This window comes from Sebastes umbrosus, chromosome 8, assembly GCF_015220745.1.
Source record: "Sebastes umbrosus isolate fSebUmb1 chromosome 8, fSebUmb1.pri, whole genome shotgun sequence".
Lineage (NCBI taxonomy): Eukaryota > Metazoa > Chordata > Actinopteri > Perciformes > Sebastidae > Sebastes > Sebastes umbrosus.
In genome coordinates, this window is record NC_051276.1 from 17,446,277 (window position 1) to 17,469,025 (window position 22,749).

Below are 22,749 nucleotides of genomic sequence, written 5' to 3' on the forward strand. Positions count from 1 at the left end.
AGGTGGAATTATTCGAACGGTCAGGCACAAATCCTCAAAAGGACCATAAAAATGGAATTAACAGCTAAATCTGGTCGGCCCGTTGTGGCCATTATTTGGCTCAAAAGTAGTTGTCGAAAATTGGGCTGTGTTTGGTCCGTATGACATAAAAATGTCGTAAAAATATTATAGTTCAGTATGCCATAAAAAGTCATAAAAATATAATCGTATAGTATCTCATAAAAATATCATAGTATTTTAAGCCACAAAAAAGTCAAAAATATAGTATTTCATAAAAATATAATAGTATATCATAAGAAATATCACAGTATTGTATGCCATAAAAGTCATACAAATTATCCTAGAATAGTATGCCACAAAAATGTCCAAAATGTACTATAGTATGTCATAAGTCATTAGAATATCAGTGGAGTATGCCATAAAACGTATCCTAGTATATTAAGCCATTAAAATGTCCAAAATATAGTATAGTATGTCATAAAAATGACAAAAATATCATAGTATAGTATGTCATAAAAAAGTCATAAAATATCCTAGAAAAGTAACTCATAAAAATGTCAAAACAATCATAGTATAGTATGTAATAAAAATCTCATAATATAGTATGCAATAAAAGCTTCATGAAAAATGTCATAAGCACATACCTCACAAATGAAAAGAGATGACACTTTGGCTAAGGGAAGAGAAGCTTTATACTAGCATATTCAAAACCCATGAAATACTTCTCTGTGTATTTACAAAAACATAATACAAGAATAAAAAAGAGAAAATGAACACATCACAAATGGAGTCCCACATACTGCCACAAAACGGAAAACATGATCCAATTTACAAATGCATCTTCTTGTACTCCCACTTATGGCTTCGATCTAACACAAAAACAAAATAAAATATCTCTGTTCAGTTGTGATGGTGCATCATCAGTCCATCCCTCCCTTTTGCAATAATTCTCTCCAGATTTTTCTTTAAATAATAATAATATTATCAAATACACATACAAGACAGAGGAGCTACATTTGTGAGCTGTACACTTTGCAGTAAGGGAGGGGAGAGGAGAATGTTCACAGGCATATCAACCTTTTGTACATGATGATAATACATCTTGGGCAGTGAAAAAAGTTTAAAACGTTGATTTAAAAACAAGCTTATTTGAGCTTTCTGTACCAACCAACCTTTCACATCACACTGAGATCACAGTTTATCCGGATGGCAATAAAGTACGAGTGACCAAAGTGACTTTATAAGCTTGAGTCTTACAGTTTGACTCCATACTGGTCATCTGTCTTTGATTTCTCTCTCTCTTTTTAACATTTCATGTTTCAGAGAATGTGGGTCATTGGATCCATTTTGCAACTGTGGCTCCGGGATGTAAACTGATAAATCATTTGGAAGGTTTAAGAACTAGAGATAAGAGAGGCCTCAGCGAAAAAAAATAAATCATATGACTACATGCACAGGTTTAGTGCCTCCTCTTGCTATAACAGTCGCATCAAAGAAATCTCTCCCCATTGTTAAATTTGCCCCGTGTTTGTGCGGTCAACAGAATGTAAAATCCTCCAAAAAGTAACTCATACCACTCATACTGGGGAGTTTGTTTGAATCACAACAAAGGTTTGTCGTTGAATACCGAATGATGCATCACTTAGTTATGAAAAGCTTTTCAGTCTGTACTATTGGGTATCAACCTTTGTGCAAATCTTCCTCCCCAGTGTTAACCTTACTGCTCTCTCAGCAGTCAACATAGTGACTGATCTGATGTTGTTTAAAGTGAGACTATTTAGCTTTTGGAAGAAGATGCAACACATTCTTCCTCTCACATATAGAGTTCTGATTAACAAAAGTTGCATAGCCTCACTTTAAGCGTTGAACAAAAGCTCTTTTTCCCCCCTCACTAACCATTCGATGCAACTTCAAATTCAAAATGCAGACATATTTCAGGTTGTGCTGAAGCCTATTTGCAAATCATGATTACAGAGCTTACTTTGAAGAGATCTCACATTTTCCACATTTGTGGCTTAGTTTGGGAATGGAAATTTAAAAAAAACAAAACAACCCATAGTATAAAACATAAAACACAATGTTAGTGGTCTTCAAGATTCAAACAACCTCAAAAAGCTGAAAAGACAAATATCTGCACAAGCCTCAAATAAACCTGATGGCATTATGATTGTGACGTCTCTCCAGTTCTCTTTCAGTAATGGACAAATTAAGATGTTCCATGTGACAACCAGTTTAGCCGTCAATTAAAAAGTGTCTATATCTCTTTAAATCCTTGAAAATTTGAACTTTAGCATAAATAGGATACTGACCGTTTGTTTTTTTGGGCATGAACTCTGTGATATGATGCAAAAGGCAGACACGTCTGTCTGTGACTGGAGTGTGTGCACAGTCTCGTACACACTGTATGCAAATATACAAAGAGTTCTCCTCCGGGTTGTTTCAATTTGGTTGCTTTGTACAGTCTCATAGTTGCAGAGGAAGAACTGATGAATGTAGCAGAGTCAACAGGAGAGAAGAGACGTGGACAGAAACAATGAAGAGGTGGGGTTGGGGGGGGGGTAGTAGGAGGACGTAGCCTGGGGCAACTGTCCTGACGAGGCAGGTGGTGGTGGTGGAGGAGGAAGAGTCACTGGCCTAGATGACATCACATCCCGTCTCTCTGCTTTTCCACACCAGGTTAGTGGGCGACTGAACCAAACCTGCTTTCAGAGCCTTCACACGCTCATCGTCATGTTTGGAGAATACTGCAGAGATGAGATGGGGAGAAATAAGTATGTTAGCGTGTATGAACACAATTTTATGGTTAACTTAAAGGGACTGTTTGTAACTTTTTACACGTATAAATCTACCGGGTCGGTCTCCCATGCGCGCTCACATATGCGCGCTCGCGTGTGGCTACGCTGTTCAGACCGCTCCTCTGCTTGTCTTCACTCACACACCACGCGCGTTCTCACTCCACCTCACGTTCATGCGCGCACACTACACACTGCAGAAGAGTTAATTTAGCTCTGAGAATATCTAGTGAATGTACAGTGGACGTTTGTGCAGAAATAACTGCTGCAGCTCCTCCAGACCGACAGAGGTTTTCCGTGTCTTGTGAAGTGACGGGGCTCCGCAGAGAGAAACGTTATCGTCTCTGACCGCGGCCGGAGAGGGAGACACCGGCAACCGGTCGGAGACGATAACGTTTCTCTTCCTGCTTCAGCCTCGGAGCTTCATCCCCGGAGGCTGAAGCAGGAAAAGCCAACACTAGGATCAGCATTGATTCATGGAGAGACTTTCGTCTGGTCAGCTAACATTACTGCCAAGCAGGTGAAATATAGAGTGATATTGTGGTTTTAGCTGATGTGTGTTGTCTCACTGTTTTGAGCGATGCTCGTTCATGTCTGTGTAGAGCGAGCAAGCGCGAGCCCGACGCTGACTTTCGTTGACTTAACGGCCACAGGTGTCGCTGTTAACAAGCATTTCTGATTCTTACAAACAGTCCCTTTAACAGTATGGAGTTTTGAGCACCAGCTATCTAAGATTCCTCTAACCTTCCCCATGTCACGGCCGTGGCCGTGCTCCGCCTTATTTCCGAGTGTCTCTTATGTCTCCTTCCCCCTCGTGTTCCCAACTCCTCTAATCTTCTATGTCCCCGGCTTGTCTCTCTGTGTGTGTCTCTTCCTGTCCTGCAGTCAACCTGCTGCCAATCAGCTCGTCTCCTCTCCTGGCTCCCTGCACACACTTGTCATCAATCCACTCGTCAACACCTCAGTATTTCAACTCTGGCTTTCCCTCCTGTCCTCGCCAGATCATTATCTCAACTACTGTCATAGCTACGCTCAGGCCAAGCTAGTAAGTTAAGTTCTTTCTATTCCTGTAAACCTGTGCTAAATTGTGTCTGTATCCTGTGCTCCCGGATCCGGCTTGCTCCCGTCTGCTACCCTGGTTCAACCTCAGCCTTCCCATATCACTCACCCTCGTCCGGCCTGGTTTCTCAATAAACCTTCTTAAAAACCTCACAAACCTCTTGTCAGTGTTCTGCGTTTGGGTCCACCTGTCCCACACCGTGACACCCCATACAGTAGATGACAATTGACTTACACTTTCATTCTGAAAAGGGTTAAGGAAGTTTCCTCCCATCTCTCCATCCTCCCTTGGGGTCCCGGGCTGGTTACTCATACTTAGGTTACCAGGAGAGTTCTTTAAAAACAATTATGTAAAACACAGCTTATTGGTAGTTATATGCTGCAGAAATCAGACAAGCATTTGCAATTGCAAAACTGGAGTTTCAAAGTAGATAAATATCTTCTCTTACCTTGGGGAGACTGTCCATATCACCTGACCCTGAGAGAGGGAATGCAAGTATGAAGACCGATCACCACTATCAAATGAATGCTCGTTTTGCTTAAATTACTCGACAAATTAGGGACAAATATAACCGGAGGTTTAGTGTCAATGTAGCACATAATGTACAAGCTACTTGTTCCAGTACCTAATGATCCATTCATGTGATGGGGCTCCATTCCAGCCATTCCCCCTAATGGACCGTCGCCACCTGCACCCATGGGGAACTGAGGAGAACATACACAGGAGACAATGATATACCTGTAACATATCTAAAACACGCTGTACACTCAGACACAGTGATATGCACAGAGAGAGAGAAATGTCTCACATTTGGTCGGCTTCCACCTGGAGGGACTGTGTTTATCATAGTGTACATGTTGTCGCCAGAGTTGGTTGAATCTGACATAATAAACGGAGAAACAATAAGAGGATAAAAGAGCATAAACATATGTATAAACACACACAGACATGAATACACAGGGCTTACCTGCTGGACTTGGCATTATTGGGGTCCCGGGCGGCCCCCCTCCTCCTGGAGGTCCCTGAAATCACAGTTTTGGTTCCCATAAGATTCATTCATGAACTAATGAATTTCAGCCTGTGCAGCTATAGTGAAGAGCGACAGTTTAAATTCAAGCATACGTACCACATAACTTCCCGGAGATGCAGAAGAGTAAGGGGTCTGCAAAAATACAGACGGAAATCCATGAAAGTAATGAAATAACTTTGTGATGGGTGTCTTTGTTAGAGCACTTACCGAATTGGAGTTTGGAGGATTTGGCCAGGGTCTACCCCCACCAGGTCCCCTGGAACACACACACGATTATACACTTTAGTTTTCTGCTTTTGGCAAGCTTCTTTGTTTCCAATTCATTTGGGCAGAGTTGGCAACAACAAGCTCTTCTGTTGCCAGAGAGAGGTAATGGGAACAACAAGTAAAAAAGAAAAGAAAACAAGAAGACAAAACAGAGGAGAGCTGGCTCCTCGCTCCACTTCCAGACCCGAGAACATACAGTAAAGTTGTAATTGAAATCCGCAGAAAGGAAATGGCTGAATGCGTCTACTGTAGTGAGACTTTAAGGTTGTTTGCAGTTTAATTTGTCCCTTACGAATGAGAGAAATGTGGGAAGGTCGTTTACATGTACGTTGTGTGTGTGTGTAGATTACATGTTGTTGATACCACTCACATGTTCATGCCAGGCATCCCAGGACCAACCAGGGCATTCAGTGGTGGTCTCATCCCGCCTCCATAGCCCTAAAAAAGAAGACACCAAACGTCCTCATTTATGTCTACAAGAGAGTAACAAACAGAACCAATGCTTTTGTAAATATCCCCACATATCATCCGGTCCCATACCTGGGGCCCTAGCGGTACCATGCCTCTGGGTGGAGTCATCCGCTGCATTGGTCCTCCCATATTTGGATGCCCTGAAACACAGGAAATAGTGTATTCGGGTCAGACTGGGGTGAGTTTTTGGTCACGTGTACCTTATTGTCTTGCTTAATGTGGAAAAAGTGGAACGGTTATTTAATTACATGTAGCCTGTCTGTTATCATGAATAACTCTCTCTTCAAAACAAGCATGTTCTTTTGTATTTTACACCTTTGTCTGGACACTGCAGTGTTTCAAAACCCTAAGAGGAGATCGTGATGAGACGTAAGTGTCTGGTTCAATCCACCATTTAAATTTACAATTTCAGCTTCAATTACACTATTTTCTCATTCTAATGTTGAGTTTAACAGTAAATGAACAACCTGAGTCTTTTTACTATGCATAATTGATGCGTTTTTCTGAAGGAGTGAGTAGTTTGTGTAAATTGGAGTGTACTTAAAGGATAAAGGGAGATCTTTTTTATTACTATCAACAAATCCCATGAAAAGCAATGAACTCAATTGTCAGTGTAGCCACAGACTGATATATTATGCCTCCATGTCGTCGAACTTCAATGTCGTCCAAAAACTATTAAAAACATCAATATGCCATACTGTTGTCCAGCTCTTATATACAGTCTAATGATTTGGTTCACACTAATCAACAATTTGATAGATTGCCATGAAGTTTTGGTTTCACGGTCCCTAGAGGACGAATCCTACTGACTTTGGTGATCCCGTGACAATTCCTCTACTGCCACAATTAGGTTGACTTTTTTGGTTTTTAGTGAAATTGGATACTGGATTGATTTCTGTGAAATTTGGTACAGATATCCATGGTTCCGAGAGGATGAATCCTAATGACTTGGTGACCCTCTCCCTGACTTTTCCTCTAGCACACCCTTGATGGTAGCCTTTGTGACTTTGAGTGAAATATCTCAACATCTACAGTATTACAGATGGATGTAGATGATGTAGATGATGTAGATGGATTGGCACAAATGTTGGAACATACATTAATGTTTAATCTAGCCCAATCAACCGGTAAAAAAAATTAATTTAACAATTTATTTTATGACAAATACCTGCAAAACTAATGTTGGCATGTTGGCATTGTCATTGTGAGCATGTTAGCATGACAACATTAGCATTTCATAATTTCATAATGTTATCCTTTAATAAACTGGGTGCTGCAATGTCTTTTGTCTGTGCTTGTGCATACCAGTGTGTCTATGTGTACCTTGCTGTCTTGTGGGGTCCATCCCGCTGGGTAACATAGGCTGGCTACCTGGGACTCCAAGTCCCTACAGAGGGAAGAGGATACATCAGCAGCATTATCATCACTGTCACACAGATACACAGTACTATCTGCTGTCTGCAGGTGTCAGTGTGGTTCTTACCTGATTGGGTAATCTGAGGGGTGGTCTGGGTCCTCCGGGGTATCGAGGTGACATAAACGGCTGAAAAGAAAAGAAAAAAAGCAGCATAAATGCAGGTTGAATCATTCTGTGTTATAATCTCAGGGCGGCTGTGTCACGAAGCTGTAGTGAGAAGAGACTTCAAAAACCGGCCAATGTCAAGACACAAGATGTAACAAAACACTACGTACTGAAGATTGAGTGTTTTAAAGTGAAATGCATCCAGTATCTACTTTTATCGATTGATTAAATTGAAAGAAAGAAACAACCAACAATGACAAAATATACTGTCCTGGGTTGCCAAACCAGATGACAAATTACAGTTCTTTCTTTATAACCCCTTTTCACAGAAACAAAAGTGGTGTACAAACTGTTATGAGAATTTTTTTCACTCTCCAAAACAGGAAACCAACCACAACTGCTGCATATATCTTCTGTTGAGTTTTGGGCTCATTTTCCTTTAACAACAGTTCCATGACAGCAGACTCAGGAAGCTGACCGCATTTTCATTGGGTTGGATTTATGGAAAAAGCATGAGAGAATAAAAGATGAGGTTGGTTAATAATGATGTCAGCGTATGTGTTAACTGTGTGCAGTTTGGCAGCATGTGCGAGAAGCACTTCTGCAGCTGCGAGTGGGTTTTCACTTGTCCTCACCACAGACAGTAGCAATGCTGTTGCTATGTCTGCTGAAATGATGCCACTGTGGTCAGAGGAGCCAGTCTGCAGCGTTGGAGGAGCAATACAATAAGTGGCCACTAGAGAGCAATGGTCCACTGGTTTTGATATCTGATTGCTCCTCTTCTCATCTCCCAGCTGTGCTGAAGGTCCATCAAAGGAAAACAGCTCCACTATATTATTGACTATTGAAGTACTATATTAATTTACAATCCTATTTTCATACATGCATGAAGAAATAAGTGCAACACAGAAAGTTACTAAAGCAATAAACTGAATGAATGACGTTGAAAGCAAGATATGTGGATTAATCTCTGCAGCATGGCCGTGCATTGTCTGTGATCAGCATTTATGTTGCCAATAACATTCAGTTAATCGCAAAAGTCAGCTGAGCAAGCTGTGACAGCCTCGGATGTAGTCCAAATGCAAGTCATTTGATGGAACCTGAATGAAGAACTGGCAATCTGGTAATTGTTGCGTTTCTTTAACCGATGGGTCCTGACAAGACCTTGTCTTCAAAGAGCAATTGATCTTCAGAAGGAGATGGAAAAGGATGTTTGGAGTTTCTTGAAAGCGGAGCTGAGAAATGCCTATGAAGGATATTGATCTGTGTGTCAGATGCAAGCGTCTGAGTTTGACTGATAAAGGCGGTTAATCAATGCACAGCTGGCAGAGTCCTCGTGATGGAGAACAGAGATGATCTGGGGCGAAGCTGCATGTGTGACTTTTTTTGTTTGCGAGACATTTATTCCTCCTGTCAGACTCTTTTCTCTCCGTTTGGAGAAAACACACGGTGGTGCCCCCACACACGGATGAATGCAGATTATACACGAAGGTACAGTATGTTAACACATAGTTAAGAATGAGGAACAGCCTCATGGGTTAAATACTCACATATGAAAACATTATTTAATAGCAATATTCAATACTGTACCTGTCAGTGGCCTCGAGACCCAAAGAATTCTCTTTCCTCTCTCGCACTTTCTTTCTCGGGGTGCGTGTGTGTGTGTGTGTGTGTGTGTGTGTGTGTGTGTGCACCATATACCTGAAAGAATCCTGGAGGGACCGGCCCCACTGGCATGCCCTCTCCTGGGGGAAGACTCCCAAGGACAGGGCTGGGAGCTGCTGCAGCACTCTGGAAGATGCAAACACACAAAGTAACAGAGTAAAACTCACAACTCAAACCAGTCTGCAGATACTCAACACCTCTTTGCTCAGCAGTGTTGGAAAGTAACTAAGTACTAAGCATTTTGTCAACTACCTTACGTAAATACAAATTTGAGGTATTTTAATAGAGAGAAATGTTTCCATTTCATGCTACTTTATAGTTCAGTTACTCCCACTGCACTTTAGAGACATATATTGTACATTTACTTGACAGTTACTTTGCAGATTAAGATTATATATGAGTTTTTGAAAATATGATGCACTGTTAAGGATTAAACTACCCAACAGAATATAAAGTGGTTAAAATCAGCTCCAATAATGTACTATATAATAGTATAACACAGGGGCATTTTTTTTGCATTGAACTTTTACTTTTGATACTTTAAGTGCATTTCCCTAATATGCCCAAAGTTAAAATTGCTATTTTTTACTTAAGTAAAGGATCTGAATACATTCTCAGCTACTGTTGCTCAGTCAACGCCTAATACAGTACCTCTCATAAACATGCCACCAATGAAACAATACAAGGATCACGAAAACAAAAGAATTGCAATCCAAGGGTCTTCCCCCGTGTCTCACTTGCCGCCTCTCCCTCAGTGGGATATTTCCTGTTTCTGCAGATACCCTGCCATGCTGGCTCAGTTTTATTTTTATACCTTGTGTTTTTTGTTGTGCTTGTCCCAGACGGGCGGCGCTGGCACATTTCAGCACAGCCTCCGTCTGCTTCCTGTGGCATTGTGCTACTAACTAACTCGGAGTTACCACCCAGCACAGGCCTCTTCCTCGTCCTCATCAAGTCCACAGACAGTGTGGGAGAGTGTGCATCCATATGATAAATGTGTCAACCGTGAGCACATAAAGCCAGCACGCCTGTGTCTGTGTTTTATTTTTATTTTTTTCAAAATCTGCCCACACTCTGTCCTATTTCTCTGATCTCCCCTCTCGCTTTCCCTCCCTCTCTGAAGGCATCGTCTGGGTGTAAAGAGCTCCAGTGAAATTCATCCACAGTCTCTGAAGTTTCCGCCAGCTGACTTTTTAGGTCAGACAGGAACAAGGTTTAATCAGAGCTGAGATAAAAGCGGTCTGACGACACTCCTGTATCCTCCTCTGCTCCACTCCGCCACCCTTGCTATTCCCTCGTCCTCCCCTCATTCTCCTTCATATCTCCCAATCGTTAATGTTCGGCAACAGGGAACAGAACGCCGTGCAGCTTTTTGATTCCATATTCTGCTGCAAACAGAGCTCGCATTTGTCTCAGCAGATGAACGTACAGATGGACACAGATGGATATTGTATCTCTATGGTTCAGCGGTGAGACTGGATTTGGTTTGTTTGTGTGTGCGTTTGTGTACGACATCACGCACAGCATCAAGTGTGTGTTGGGATTTTGTGAGAGTTTTTTGTTTCTCCTCTTTCCTTCTCGCACCCTGGATTACCCAGAATGCCTTTACTCCCTGGCAGCCTGGAGGTCTGCTGAGTTTGCCTTCAGGCACAGAGAGAGAGAGAGAGCGAAAGAGAAAAGAGGACAAAGCAGAGATTATGGGTGTGCATGTGTGTGTGTGTGTGTGTTTGTTTGTGTGTGTGGGAAAAGGAGAACTGGGGGAGGAAAAAAAATCTACCTGACCTGCTGACAAAGCAGCATTTTCCAAATACAGCAACAAGGAAAAAAAAACAAAAAAAAAAAACAAGGCCGGATGTATCTGCCCCAAAACCAGCACCACCCTCCATCTACAGAAAACAAAAAACAACACTGGCAACAACACCAACTCCTCTGGTGCTGAAAGCCTCTCTTGATTATGACAAATCAGATTGACTCAAATGACATTAGAAAATCAGAATGAATCACATTGAGAAGGATTCACAAAGCCTCTTTAGGCTCTAGTTGGTCCTTAAGTAACCACAGAGTTGGACGAGTCACATGGTTTGCATAGAGATGCTTGTGTACAATTTGCGCAGCAGCATCTGTAGTACTAGATATGTTGGCTTCTTTGCTTTCTTGCCAAGAAGATTGATACCACTTTCATGTTTGTGCAGTTAATATTAAGCTACCGCCAGCAGTCGGTTGTCTTAGCTTAGCACAAAGACTGGAAATGGGAGGAAACAGCTAACCAGAGTCACAGAGAATTTATTTGCTAGATTATTTCTTGGCGGGCGCAGCAACTTCCTAGAGTCTCGAAACTTAGAGGTGGTGGTAGGATAATGTTGTTACCTTATTGGCAGAGCCAGGTTAGCTGTTTCAATGTTCTCATCTAAAACCACAGTTATGCTTTCCGCATGGACAAGAGCTGATGCGGAATTGTGATGAGGAAACGTTTGGATCTTTTATACTCCGAATGGGTTTCTCCTTGCGGCAAACTGATATTCTCCCAAACTGTAGGGGGCTGTGTATCGAAAACTCACATCTACAGCATGATTTCAACATGGCTTCCACCCATCTGAGTAGTTTGAAAATGCCAGATGTGCATGGCCAGGCGGTGGCCACATGGACACTCGCAACTCTCGCAGATGCATCAAGCATAAATCAAGCATAACTCTCGACAAGAAAGAGAATAAGCATATTTTCCAAAATGTCAAACTATTCCTTTAAGTTTGCACATGATTTTGGCATTAACATTCATAATACAGTAGCTACCTGCATGTAATAGTACTAATACTGCACTGTGTTGTAATAATATCTAAAAGATACCATGTAATGCTACCAATCTTTCAGGGTGCCAAGGGTCACTAGGGGCCAAGAACAAATAGTGTAAATTAGAAGTTTTGATTAACTCTGGCCTGTTTAGCAACATTAATTGTCTCTGGAAAAATAAATAAATAAATAGAGTACAACATACTGTAAGTCTGACAACGTTGCAAGGCTAGTGTAAGTGCAACGATACTCCATTGGGTTATTAAAAAATAGGGCTAGATCGATAAATTGGCTGGGCTAAGATTACAGGAAACATTAGCTCATTGCAGATATATCGGTATCTGCATATATGCTGGTCGATCAGTAACAAGAAATTTACAAACAGTATTGCAGTTACATAGTTTGTCCACAGAGCACTGACAAGTTTGTTCTTCATTTGTTAAGCCACGGTATGGTGAGTACACATCAAGGTTTGTTTCTATAAAAAAAATGATTTCAGGGATTCTGAATTTTTTTTTTGCCTATGTTATTTTTTTATGTAAAAAATGATCAGCCCACCTCTAAAATATTGGTATCTACCTAAAAGAAAGGCTAAAAAAATATGTTGGGATATAGTAAAAATCCCTGTACAAGCCAAACCACACACTAACACATAGGGCCTGAAAGAAGAATCTATAAAGTCAGTTCAATCGGAGTGATGGGCATGATAGCAATAGGAGCGCTCATTCAAAGTGTTGGTGGCAAACAGTCAATAAAGCTTAAGGATCTGTAAACTCATAAAACCTGGTATCTTTACAGACTAGGAAGAGTTGATGTTAATTTCAATATTAAAAAAAAACTGCTTAGGACTCTCAGTTTCACTAATTACCTTTATCTGCTGACTTGTGGACGGTGATAGAAAATGATTGAAGCAACATTTATTCCATTGGTAACGACTTAGTGTTACTGTCGATAACAGTTAGATTAAACATGCTGATGTGCTAAGACCTCTACTGTACCGCCCCCCCATTCAAACACCAAGCCGCTCGTGGCTGTTAATAATTATGTGTGATTGCAGGGCTTCACCTGATGTAATGTGACAACATCACTGTGGTGCAATTAGCTTGAGTTAAGCTACAACAGCGTAGTGACCAGGAAGTTAATGTTTACTGTCGGCTGTCATTATTACACTACTGTAAATTAGCCCCAATGAATTCCTGTTAGCCGGTCCTGTTTAAATACTGATTCGCAGCCAAGCTCAACATATTTCAGCACTTAACCTTTGTAAACATCAAACGCACACACACTGTTACACACCGTTAATGAGTCCATCATTTACACTTCTCACACATCAGTGTTGACACTTCTCTGACAAGGCCGAGTTAGAGGGACAATGAGGTATTGAGCTGGTGGCTTTACACGTTAACACACCGTACACATTATTGTGTGTCAACAATGTCTTGTGTAGTGACATAGTCAGTATTGCTGATAATATTCATTGCACTTGACCTAATGGAATTGATTGCTGACCCATTAAAAGCCCCAGATTATCTCACAAACTCACAAATTCCTAACTAGTAAATGAAAGCCAACTATCTTGTGCTGTATAACATTTAATAAAATATGTTATGTTAAAGCAGGTTAAGGAATAAGAACCCGCCTTTGCATCCCATCAAAACTTTTAAACCAGCTCAACGCTCTTCTGTCTGTTTCAGAGTTTTGATCCCTCTCCCTCTCTCTCTCCGTCTTCTTCACTGTCTCTTCTGCCTGTCCTTTTTTTGTCTACAGATATCCCAGAAATAAAAATGGGAAAACAAGACAATCAATTAATCCGTTTGTCCATTCAGCAACCGCATTACATTAAGCCTTTTGATTTCACGAGTCATCAAATTGTTCAATGATCTGCTCTTTGTGGCTTGTTGCGTACTATGGTCCGTATATTCGTAGTCGCTGTAACCAAAAGGTGTTTGTGATGAAACCTGAGGCGGCGGAATGGCCCCCGCATGTCCTCAGATGAACACCTGAATCTCCTGGCAAACTCATTTGTTGCATAAATTATTCAAACCGCCCCCCTTCCAGCAGAACGCTACAGTATACCAGACATACACAACAAGACGTTCAATACAGTGCACTACAACGTCGCTGAATGTGCACTAAAGTACATTGTCCTCCACGAAGACAAATTGTCCAAAAAGGGGGTAAAATGAGATCAGTGCCAAAACAGATTCTGACGTCCAGAGACAAGAGTTTTAATTTCTTTCACGTGGACTGCATAGTCATCGTTTTGTGTGTAAGAATTTGTGTGCAACTTTTTTCTCAGGTGGTAAAGAATCACCAAGATATACAGGTAATATACAGTATGTAGGTATATATATATGGTAATATCAAAAGGACTTTGCATGAGTTTGAGGTCCAAGCACAGGCTCAGATGTGCAAGGACTAAAACAAAGAGTATGAAGACCTCAGTCATAACAGTGCTACACACATTGTGTACAAAGTGTACAATTTCTTCTGACCTCATTGCTTTTATCTTATCAAGCATTCTTTGCTTTACAGGACTGTGAAATGAGTGTTGAAATAAGAGTTGACGTATTGTGGACAAAACAAAGAAAACATGTACAGTAGATTGTAGATTAAAAACATTATATGTAAAGTGACCAAAACATGCTGTGCTGTAGAAACTACAAAAACGGTTGACGGAACCGTGCAGACATTGAAATGTAGTGCAATTACACACTACAGCTCGCTACTTTACAACCTAATCAGAGTTTCTTAATCCCATCAGACTAAAGGGCTCAGTAATACTTAATGAGATAACTCTTTCATCCCTATATGTTTACTGATTGTGTTCCTCGCTAATGTCTGCGCGTAATGCATGCACAGTGTGTGTGTGTGTGTGTGTGAAAGAGAGAGAGAAGGTGGGGAGTCATTTTCATTCAATACTTCAGAGACCGAGAGACACTCAGAGATGCGTGAGTGGAATCTCAAAAGGCTGTCTGTGTCTATCTTCTCTCTCTCTCTCTCTCTCTCCCTCTGTCTCAACCTGCGTCGGCCGTTGTCTGCTTTCTCCACCTCTCTGTCTCTCACAGGCGCACTTTGCTTCTTGCACAAATCAGCTCAGTCTCATTTCTTTTTTTTTTTGTATTGTACCACCCCATAACAATGTGTTTCTATCACACATCTGGAGGTAGACTTCAAGGATAGGGCTGGTGATATTCTATATTTTTCTTGTCAACAAATCTCACTGTTGCCTCCTTCCTCCACTGTGACCACGAAAAACTATTAGAAGCACACAAATGAGCCACATTGTTGCACTGGGTGACATGTTCCTACATAAGGGGCACTGCAGTTTAATTTGAATCAATTCCACATACATGCTGTACAAGTATATATATATATATATATATATATTATAAAGGCTTATATAATAGTCCCCAACACCATGCACTCCTGTTTGAGTAGTATTTGTGGAAAACAACAGTGCCCAGCTGTTTTAAAGGTGCTAAATGCGAAATTATGTGCATTTCTATTGCCTCTGCGCTGCTCTCAACATGGTGGTGGCTGAGCCGGCGGCTCGTAGCTAACGTGGCTAACAGTGAAACCAATGGCAACAGTGCTGACGGAGCTAACAGTGTTAACCTAAGGGGGAAGCGGAGGATGGTTACTACGCTTCCACGATGGCGGCGGCGGCTGTCAGGACAGTGTTATCAGCTGTAAGCGCCGTATGAGAGCAGTGCACAACGGCAGCTGTGAGGTAGCCAGTGGGGCACACTCACATGCACTAACATGCAGGAAAAGCATGCGTGACCGGCCCGGCGATGTAAAGAAAGCACGGATAAGCTGGGGACACTCACAGAGGGAGAGCGACTTCATTCTCTGCTCAGGTAGACATTACTCCTCCATCTCTTTACATATCAGATAGTCGTTTGCTGCTACATTAACGCTCGGGACATCATATAGAGCACCTTTAAAGAAATGACTTAGCCTCTTTAAAAAATATGAAATTATATAATTGTGATAGATGGATTTATACCTTCAGTAGGAATGAGTGGGCTCGGGGTTGAGAACCTAAAAGTACTGGGAGACAGACTTATTGGTTTTGGTTATTTAATGGGATTTGCTAAGGAAAATATACAGTAAACTAACACCCGCCTTATCCTTTACACTACTTCTATGTTAAAATAGTTAAGTGTCAACAAAAGATTATTTTCATTGTCGATGATTGACGATTTTCTCTATTAATCAATTGTTTGCTCTATAAAATGTCAAAAAATCCCTACAGTGGTGGGGTGTGAAAGGGTTACCACTGAGTCTCAAGGCCACACGCAATACAACAGGATCTACAAATGACACACCACACAGGAAGGAACTCCGTCCCTCCTCCCTCTCGCCCTCTTTCCCACTCCCTCCATCCTCTCAAATGCCATTAGTCCACTTCCTGAACAAGGGAGGGGGGGATGGAAAGAAGAGATGCTACCAGTTTGCATGACACACACACACACACACACACACACACACACACGCACACACACTCACTCAGTCACAAGCAAAAACACATTCACATACTCATATTAAAGTGTGAGAGCGGAAATACAGTAAGAAGATTGATTTGTGCATTAGTGTATATGCACAGAAAATAACTTTGTAGTCTGTCAAAAGCCTAACTAGAGTATATCTATAACTGATGGTTTTAACTAAGAAAAAAAAGACACCAGGCAGCACAGAAGTAAGAGCGACAGAGAGATAGAAGAAGAAGTGTGTTTATAGAGATGAGAACGGGTGTGCTCTGCTTTTAACCATGTATTATTCACAGTCTCCCGTGGCGACCAGAGACGGATCAACACGCTCCGCTGTCCAATCCTGAGCCAAACTCACTTTTCAATTTCAAGGCAGATAGGTTTAAAATCACCCTCTGGCATTCAAAGCATGCCTTTCCTAACCAAAACATGCCATATGTTACACCAGAGTAACACAGCAGCAAGTGGAGAAAGTGTTCTCTCTGCGCACTTCATCCCAGATCTCGGCTGTTTAGAAACAATATCTGGCTGTGTGCAAGCTGCCAAGAAAAAATGGAAAAATATTATGCGAGTATGTCCATGCGTTTGTCTGTTAGTTGCATGTTAACGTGGGACAAACCCAGGTTGCTTTGGCTGATATGCCAATTTCATACAACCTGGGTCTTGTTTTTGATATATCTTATTCCTCTTTACCACAGACCTCTAGACAGAACATGGATATTGTAGTTTATTTGGAGGCAATCCTGTTTACACTTCACTGCTGCCGTAAATACTCACTACAGTGTTAAATGTGTATATATCCGTGGCTGAAGCTAGACCCCAACAAATGCACTATTTTTTTGGTTCCGTCAAAAGCCAAAAGAGGGTTGTTTGACCACTCAGACTCAAACGTCATCTTCGAAAATGGCATCTGATAAACATTTGTCTCCCAGCACAAAGCACTTTATGATAAAGAAATAAAATAATTTGAAGATACATTGTGGCAGGTGATCGAAGAACAGCTTGGAATCAGGCATGGTTGCAAAACAAAGGATGCATAAAATATTAGACAGAGGTGATTGAGCTAAAGGCAGCTATACGATAGCTTCTTGCTAATGTCATTCATTCACTAGCCCCGTTTGGGAATAGCGCTATCCACGGCACCCACGTAATTAATTCAGTTTTGTCTTGACGGATTAAAAATGACAGATTAAAAAAAAAAAAACGCATACAAAAAATACGTACTTGATGTGCAAAGGCCTTAGGTAACCCATTGCAGATTTTGGTATTTTCGTTGAATTTGTTGACAATAAGAAATATATATAGAGAAACTGTCTTATTCTTTAATTGCTGAATAATGGGAACGTGGTGACATCACCAAAAAGAGGTAAGATGGAGCAAGAAAGAAGCTGTCAGACAATCCCACATCTCAGAAATGACTGTGGTGTCATTAGAACCTATACAGAATGATGGCAAAAACAACGAAAATAAGAAACAAAGTTTCAGTAAAGTTGCAGCAATAGTTGCAATAAACCCGGATTTTCCTTTAACAAGAAACATGTCAACCTATTTCAACCTGCACAGCATCCTCGGCTCTCAATGTTGCACCCTCTCCATCCTTTTACATCTTTTCAATCGTTATCACTTTCAGCAGCACATCATCCAGCACAACAGAATCCCCACCAGGCACTCTCTAGTGTAACATTACAGGTGATTACCAGGTAAAACGGCAGCACAACACTAATCTACTCAGTCTCACTGGGTGATTACAGGTGGGGTGATTATCAGCTGCTCAGGAGGTGACGGTGAAGGGGGGATGTTTCCTTTATCACTAATGTCACTATTGACCCTTGTAAACATCTCTGAGGCGGCGAGGAGCTTTATAATATGTGAGGTGGAGCCGCGGGCTGATACGCTGTCAGATACACATACAGAGCTGAAAATGATAGTCACTGGGGAGCCACACTTCTCCCACCACTATCTCACTTGGTTCAGCGACATGGGGGAGATAAGAGAGATGGACTGAACACAGACGAGAGGAAAGGGTAGAGAGACACTGAGGGAGATTTAAAAGCCACGGCTTGAGATGAAGAGGAGACTACATGGACTTTTCTATCTGTCAGATCGATGCAAAGACAGAATATCGATTCACCAGAAATCCACAGATTGTGCGGTCCTTAACACTGAATCGATCCAATTCTTTTGAAATATAATTGCAGAGATTGAAAAGTGGATTGGAATTAGAAGATTGGCAGAATTGTTGATACAAAGACTCATCAGTCCAAGCCACAGGAAGAACTAGTGAGACGTCACTTTCTGTGTCTTACCTTGCAGTCCTTATAGTGCTAGAGAGGCAGACACAAGAGACAGCACGAGATAAGAATATGGGTGTCTACAACAGCAAAAAAAAACACAGGGTTAGTTGGGGTCAAAGAGATAATGTGCTGGTCTGATCGTGTCAGCATTCTTGCTTTGCCCTCCTGCTCTCCCTCCGTAGTCCTGCAGCAACTCCTACAGCTCAATCTCTGGATCACTCACGATAATCCCTTTCACCTGGAAGGTTGATGCTGTGTAAACTTTTGCAGCATTTCTATAACTTTCCTCCCAGATGGGTCAGGGAAGACTGGATGTTAAACAACACAATGTTCAATGTGTAAAAAATGTGCTCACTATGACAGATATTTCCTTCCAGTCTCTTTTTTTTTTTTTTTAGAAATTTTAGAAAATATCAACTTTGAATTTCACAGAAATATTCTTGAAGCGTGCTGGGTGAAGCTGCATGTGTGAAAGCTCAGATATATCACCTTTCCTCACAGACACCCAAGATATGCTCCCTGACTAAGCCCCTTACTTTCATAATCAATAATAATAACTGCAGTCAAACTAGAAACTACTCTTCCGTAGCCCAGAGCTCTATTAGAGCTTGTTCTCCTTCTCACACCTTCTTGTCTTCCCCTGCCCCCAGTTAACCTCTACCCTCCACTCGGCGCCATGCCCTCCTCTCTGCCCCGGCCTGCTGCAGAGCACCAAGGCGTGCATATGTCAACATCACATTAACACTCCACCTCGTTCGTGTCCAAACACGCATGTGACATGACTCAGCGAAACACGCCGGTGGAAAACACGCTCCTCCGAGACCAGAGGGCTGCGCGGAATAGGCCAGCGAAAGAGGAAGGAAGATGATAAGAGACGTAAAGAGGAATGCAGACGGTCGGAGAACAGGGGCAGAGATAGAGGCAGAGGGGATGAAGAAGAGAGAAAAAACTGCTGATGTGAAGGAGAGAGGATGAAGCAGTGTAGAGAGTGAGGGGGGGAGGGGAAAATGGGAGAAAGGGCAAGTACTTGTAGAGCAATGCAGAGAAGTAGCATATACGTATAGTTCAACACTGAAATTTCCCTTGTTTTTGTTGGAGATCGTGACAACCATTTCCAACTCAACCTATGGAAATCCCCGCTCTTTTCCTCCCTTCACTCCCTCTACACTCGGCTCACTCTTCATTGCCATGGCAATGATGTTACAGTGAGTCACCTCCACATCTCCCTCCTCCTTAACACCGCCAAGAAGGAACATGGGAGCATGTGAGAGAGAGACAGAGAGACACAGACAGAGATAGAGACAGAGAGAGAGAGGGAGAGAGACAGAGGAGGAGAAGGGCTCTGTTTCCCTGGAAACAGACTGGGGGTCTCCCCAACCCCCATTGGTTCTCAACTGGTTGCTTGTTACCCACAATGCTTGGAGCCAACACAGTTTCTGTTTCTAATTTGTCTCCGTCCTCTCTGTCTCTTCATATGCATGCTCGCACAAATATATGGGTTCCGTTCAGAAATTAAGAGTTTGCATTTCATTCCGCTGAATCAAGCCATTCATTCTCAGGTTTGTTTTTTATGCTAATCCATAATCAGATTATAAAAACCTCAGTCCCCTACAGGATCTCACCTTGTTTTGTTTTGTAATTATTGTAATCGGGAATGACTGAATTTGCAGCTGATTTTCTGAACAGATGTGACACTGTTCGCAGCAACACAGTTTATTTCTTGATAAATTACAGTAAATGTAAAAAATTCCAAGCCCACAGGAAAAACTGAAATAGTTTAAGGAACTAACTAATAATCAGTTTATAATTTGTTCCAGTAAGAGGTGAAATTATCTTCAAACGGTTTGATGCATCTGGTGGTAATTGCAACAATGTGCAACAAAAGGCTTGGGAAAAACAAGGTGCTTCAGCTTAGAAAAGTTTTGCTGAGATTTGAATTGGTGGAAGAAGACGACTTCAGGGGCAAGAAAGTCCCACAGTCAATAACGTAGCTGCAAGGAAGTTGGAAGTTGGATTGTTGAGGTGGAATATTGATTTTATTAGATCTGGGCTCCTGATAGTGACTCTGAACATGATTATTTTATGTGAGAAAGAGCAGTGATTTGAAACATTTTCACGCATTCTTTTAATTTCACCATTTCTTGTGAAAGAGTTTGTAGACAAGTTGATTAGACGCGTTATTAGATTATTCGATAATGAAAACATAATCTTGTGTCCAAAGTGGACATTTCGGTCTGTTGGTGGCACAACAAAAAAAAAAAAAGCACCTGAGGTGTCCAAAAATGAAGAGGGTTTATCCTCTAGAGTAGGGCGCATGAATGTGCTCAGTGAATTTCATGGCCATCATCGGAACATTATGTTTTGATATTTCCTGGGTACAAGCTAGCATTTTATTCAGAAAATGTTGACTCACATTGCCATCCTTGCAGTGCTACAGAGAATTTAAACATCAATAATTCATAATTTAACATTACAGCATTTTCGATTGCAACTTTCTGGGAAGTACTGTGTGTTACTGGGTTACTAAGGTTGCAGAACATTGGTGCTTAGAGAAAAGTGAATCAGGCGTAAAGACTCATTTTATGAGTAGAAACAAAGGTTGTACCAAGAAGACCACAGAACGCAGAAAACATGTCCATGATCAAGTGTATTTACGGTAGCATGAGTGTTCTTCTGTTTAATGTAACAGCACACATTCATACTGTACAGTGCATGTTTCTCATTGCAGACAGGAGCTGTTTTCAGTTAAGCCCAAGGGTGGCTGTACCTCCTTGTCCTTCAGCCACACACAGACAGCGCAGTCTGCAGTATTTATGCACTCGTTTTTTCCAGAGTGCATCAAGATGTAGATGAATTAAACAGTCCTGTGCGTCGCTACATATTTACAAATGTGTGTATCCTTCAGCTGTACAATCAAGAAGGAATATGTGTGCTGCTGTTAAATTGAGCGGTGTGAATACATTTACATGCATGAGTGAGAGGGTATGAATGTAAGATCTGGCAGCGTGAGACGGAGCATTTTTATCAAAGGGGATTGCTGTTGGCGCTGCCTCTTGATCTCTTCTTCCCCTCTAACTGCCGTGTGCCTGCTATCTCCCACAGCGATGCCACACAATGATACCAGGCTCTCCTCGCTTTGAATACTCGCCTGTAACACTGCTGCCTACAGTCGGCGGGGTGCAGTGACTATTATTGCAGTTTTACCAATTCTGGCCAAGTAGCAAAAAAAACTTTCTCAACTTGGTTTTCTCTATACGATATCCAGAGCCATAATATAGCATCAAATAACTTTTTGCTGTAAAGATATAGAGTAGTAATGTCTACCTGAGCAGAGAATGAAGTCGCTATCCCTCTGTGTGTGTTGTAATCTGAGCTTCTCCTCACTTTCTTTACATCGGCCGGGCCAGCCACGCATGCTTTTAGTGCATGTTCGTGCATGTGAGCGTGCCCCACTGGCTTCCTCGAGGCCGCCGTTCTGCACTGCGCTCATGCAGCAGTTACAGCTAATAACGCCGTCCCGACAGGCGGTGTCATTGCGGAAGCATAGCACCCTCCCTCCTGTTTTCCCCAGGTTTGCCATTGTTTTCACTGTTAGCGCCATTAGCTGTGAGCCGCCATGAGAGAAGAGAGTCACGTGGAGGCAATAGAAATATTCCTGATATGCATTTAGCACCTTTAAATATAAAAATGTAATAATAAAAAAAATCACACAGGTATCTTTGTGCTAAAAATGAGCATTAAAACTTGATTTTCATTGGACTTGTTTCCTGTTGCCTGATCCCATATGGCATATTTTAATTTGTTAGGGAAAATATATTGCACATTTGAAGACTCAAAATAAGGGAAAATAATTTCAGCACAGTGCATTTTTTTGTATTACACTAAGTGTCAGCACATTTCTCAGAATTCTGTGGGATTTTTATGGGTAGAAATATTCACCAGCTAGTCAATCTGTCTCTGCTTCCCAGTTTTTCAAATTTAATGGCCATCTCCGCCTGTCACCCTGAGGCTGCATGCCCGGCTGATTCGGCACATGTGGCCTGGTTCCCTAATATTTGTATATATATGTAATATATGTCTTCTGGTGGACTGAATTTCATCGATACTCTTGTTTTTGGGGGGTTTTCCTGTGAGAATCCATCACACATTTACATTATTGAGACAAACATGTGAAGCTAAAAGCCCAAACAGTGTGATGATGAGGCCATTACAAAAGACTTTCACAACCACCTGCAAATTTCAGTTTAAATGTTACAACAGCATATTTCCATTCACAATAATCGCTTTTTATAGACATGATTCATCCGGGAGAACTCATTCTTCAACGAATGACTTGCTTCAGTTAATAAGCACATTCTTATCTGG

General features: G+C 41.6%; 1 protein-coding gene across 1 annotated transcript in view; it reads right to left on the reverse strand.

The window, feature by feature from the left end:
• Positions 1-674: 674 nt before the first annotated feature.
• si:ch211-130m23.3 (uncharacterized protein LOC558547 homolog) overlaps positions 675-22,749 on the reverse strand; it is a 54,461-nt gene continuing 32,386 nt past the window's right edge. Inside the window, exons 5-17 of the mRNA XM_037776973.1 lie at positions 8,844-8,933; positions 7,104-7,163; positions 6,944-7,007; positions 5,690-5,760; positions 5,520-5,587; positions 5,090-5,138; positions 4,979-5,014; positions 4,820-4,874; positions 4,661-4,731; positions 4,478-4,556; positions 4,301-4,329; positions 4,087-4,185; positions 675-2,744 (exon numbers count right to left, since the gene is read on the reverse strand). Coding sequence (XP_037632901.1) covers positions 2,715-2,744; positions 4,087-4,185; positions 4,301-4,329; positions 4,478-4,556; positions 4,661-4,731; positions 4,820-4,874; positions 4,979-5,014; positions 5,090-5,138; positions 5,520-5,587; positions 5,690-5,760; positions 6,944-7,007; positions 7,104-7,163; positions 8,844-8,933 — 801 coding nt within the window. The 3' untranslated portion in view covers positions 675-2,714. The remainder of the gene's footprint in view (positions 2,745-4,086; positions 4,186-4,300; positions 4,330-4,477; positions 4,557-4,660; positions 4,732-4,819; positions 4,875-4,978; positions 5,015-5,089; positions 5,139-5,519; positions 5,588-5,689; positions 5,761-6,943; positions 7,008-7,103; positions 7,164-8,843; positions 8,934-22,749) is intronic.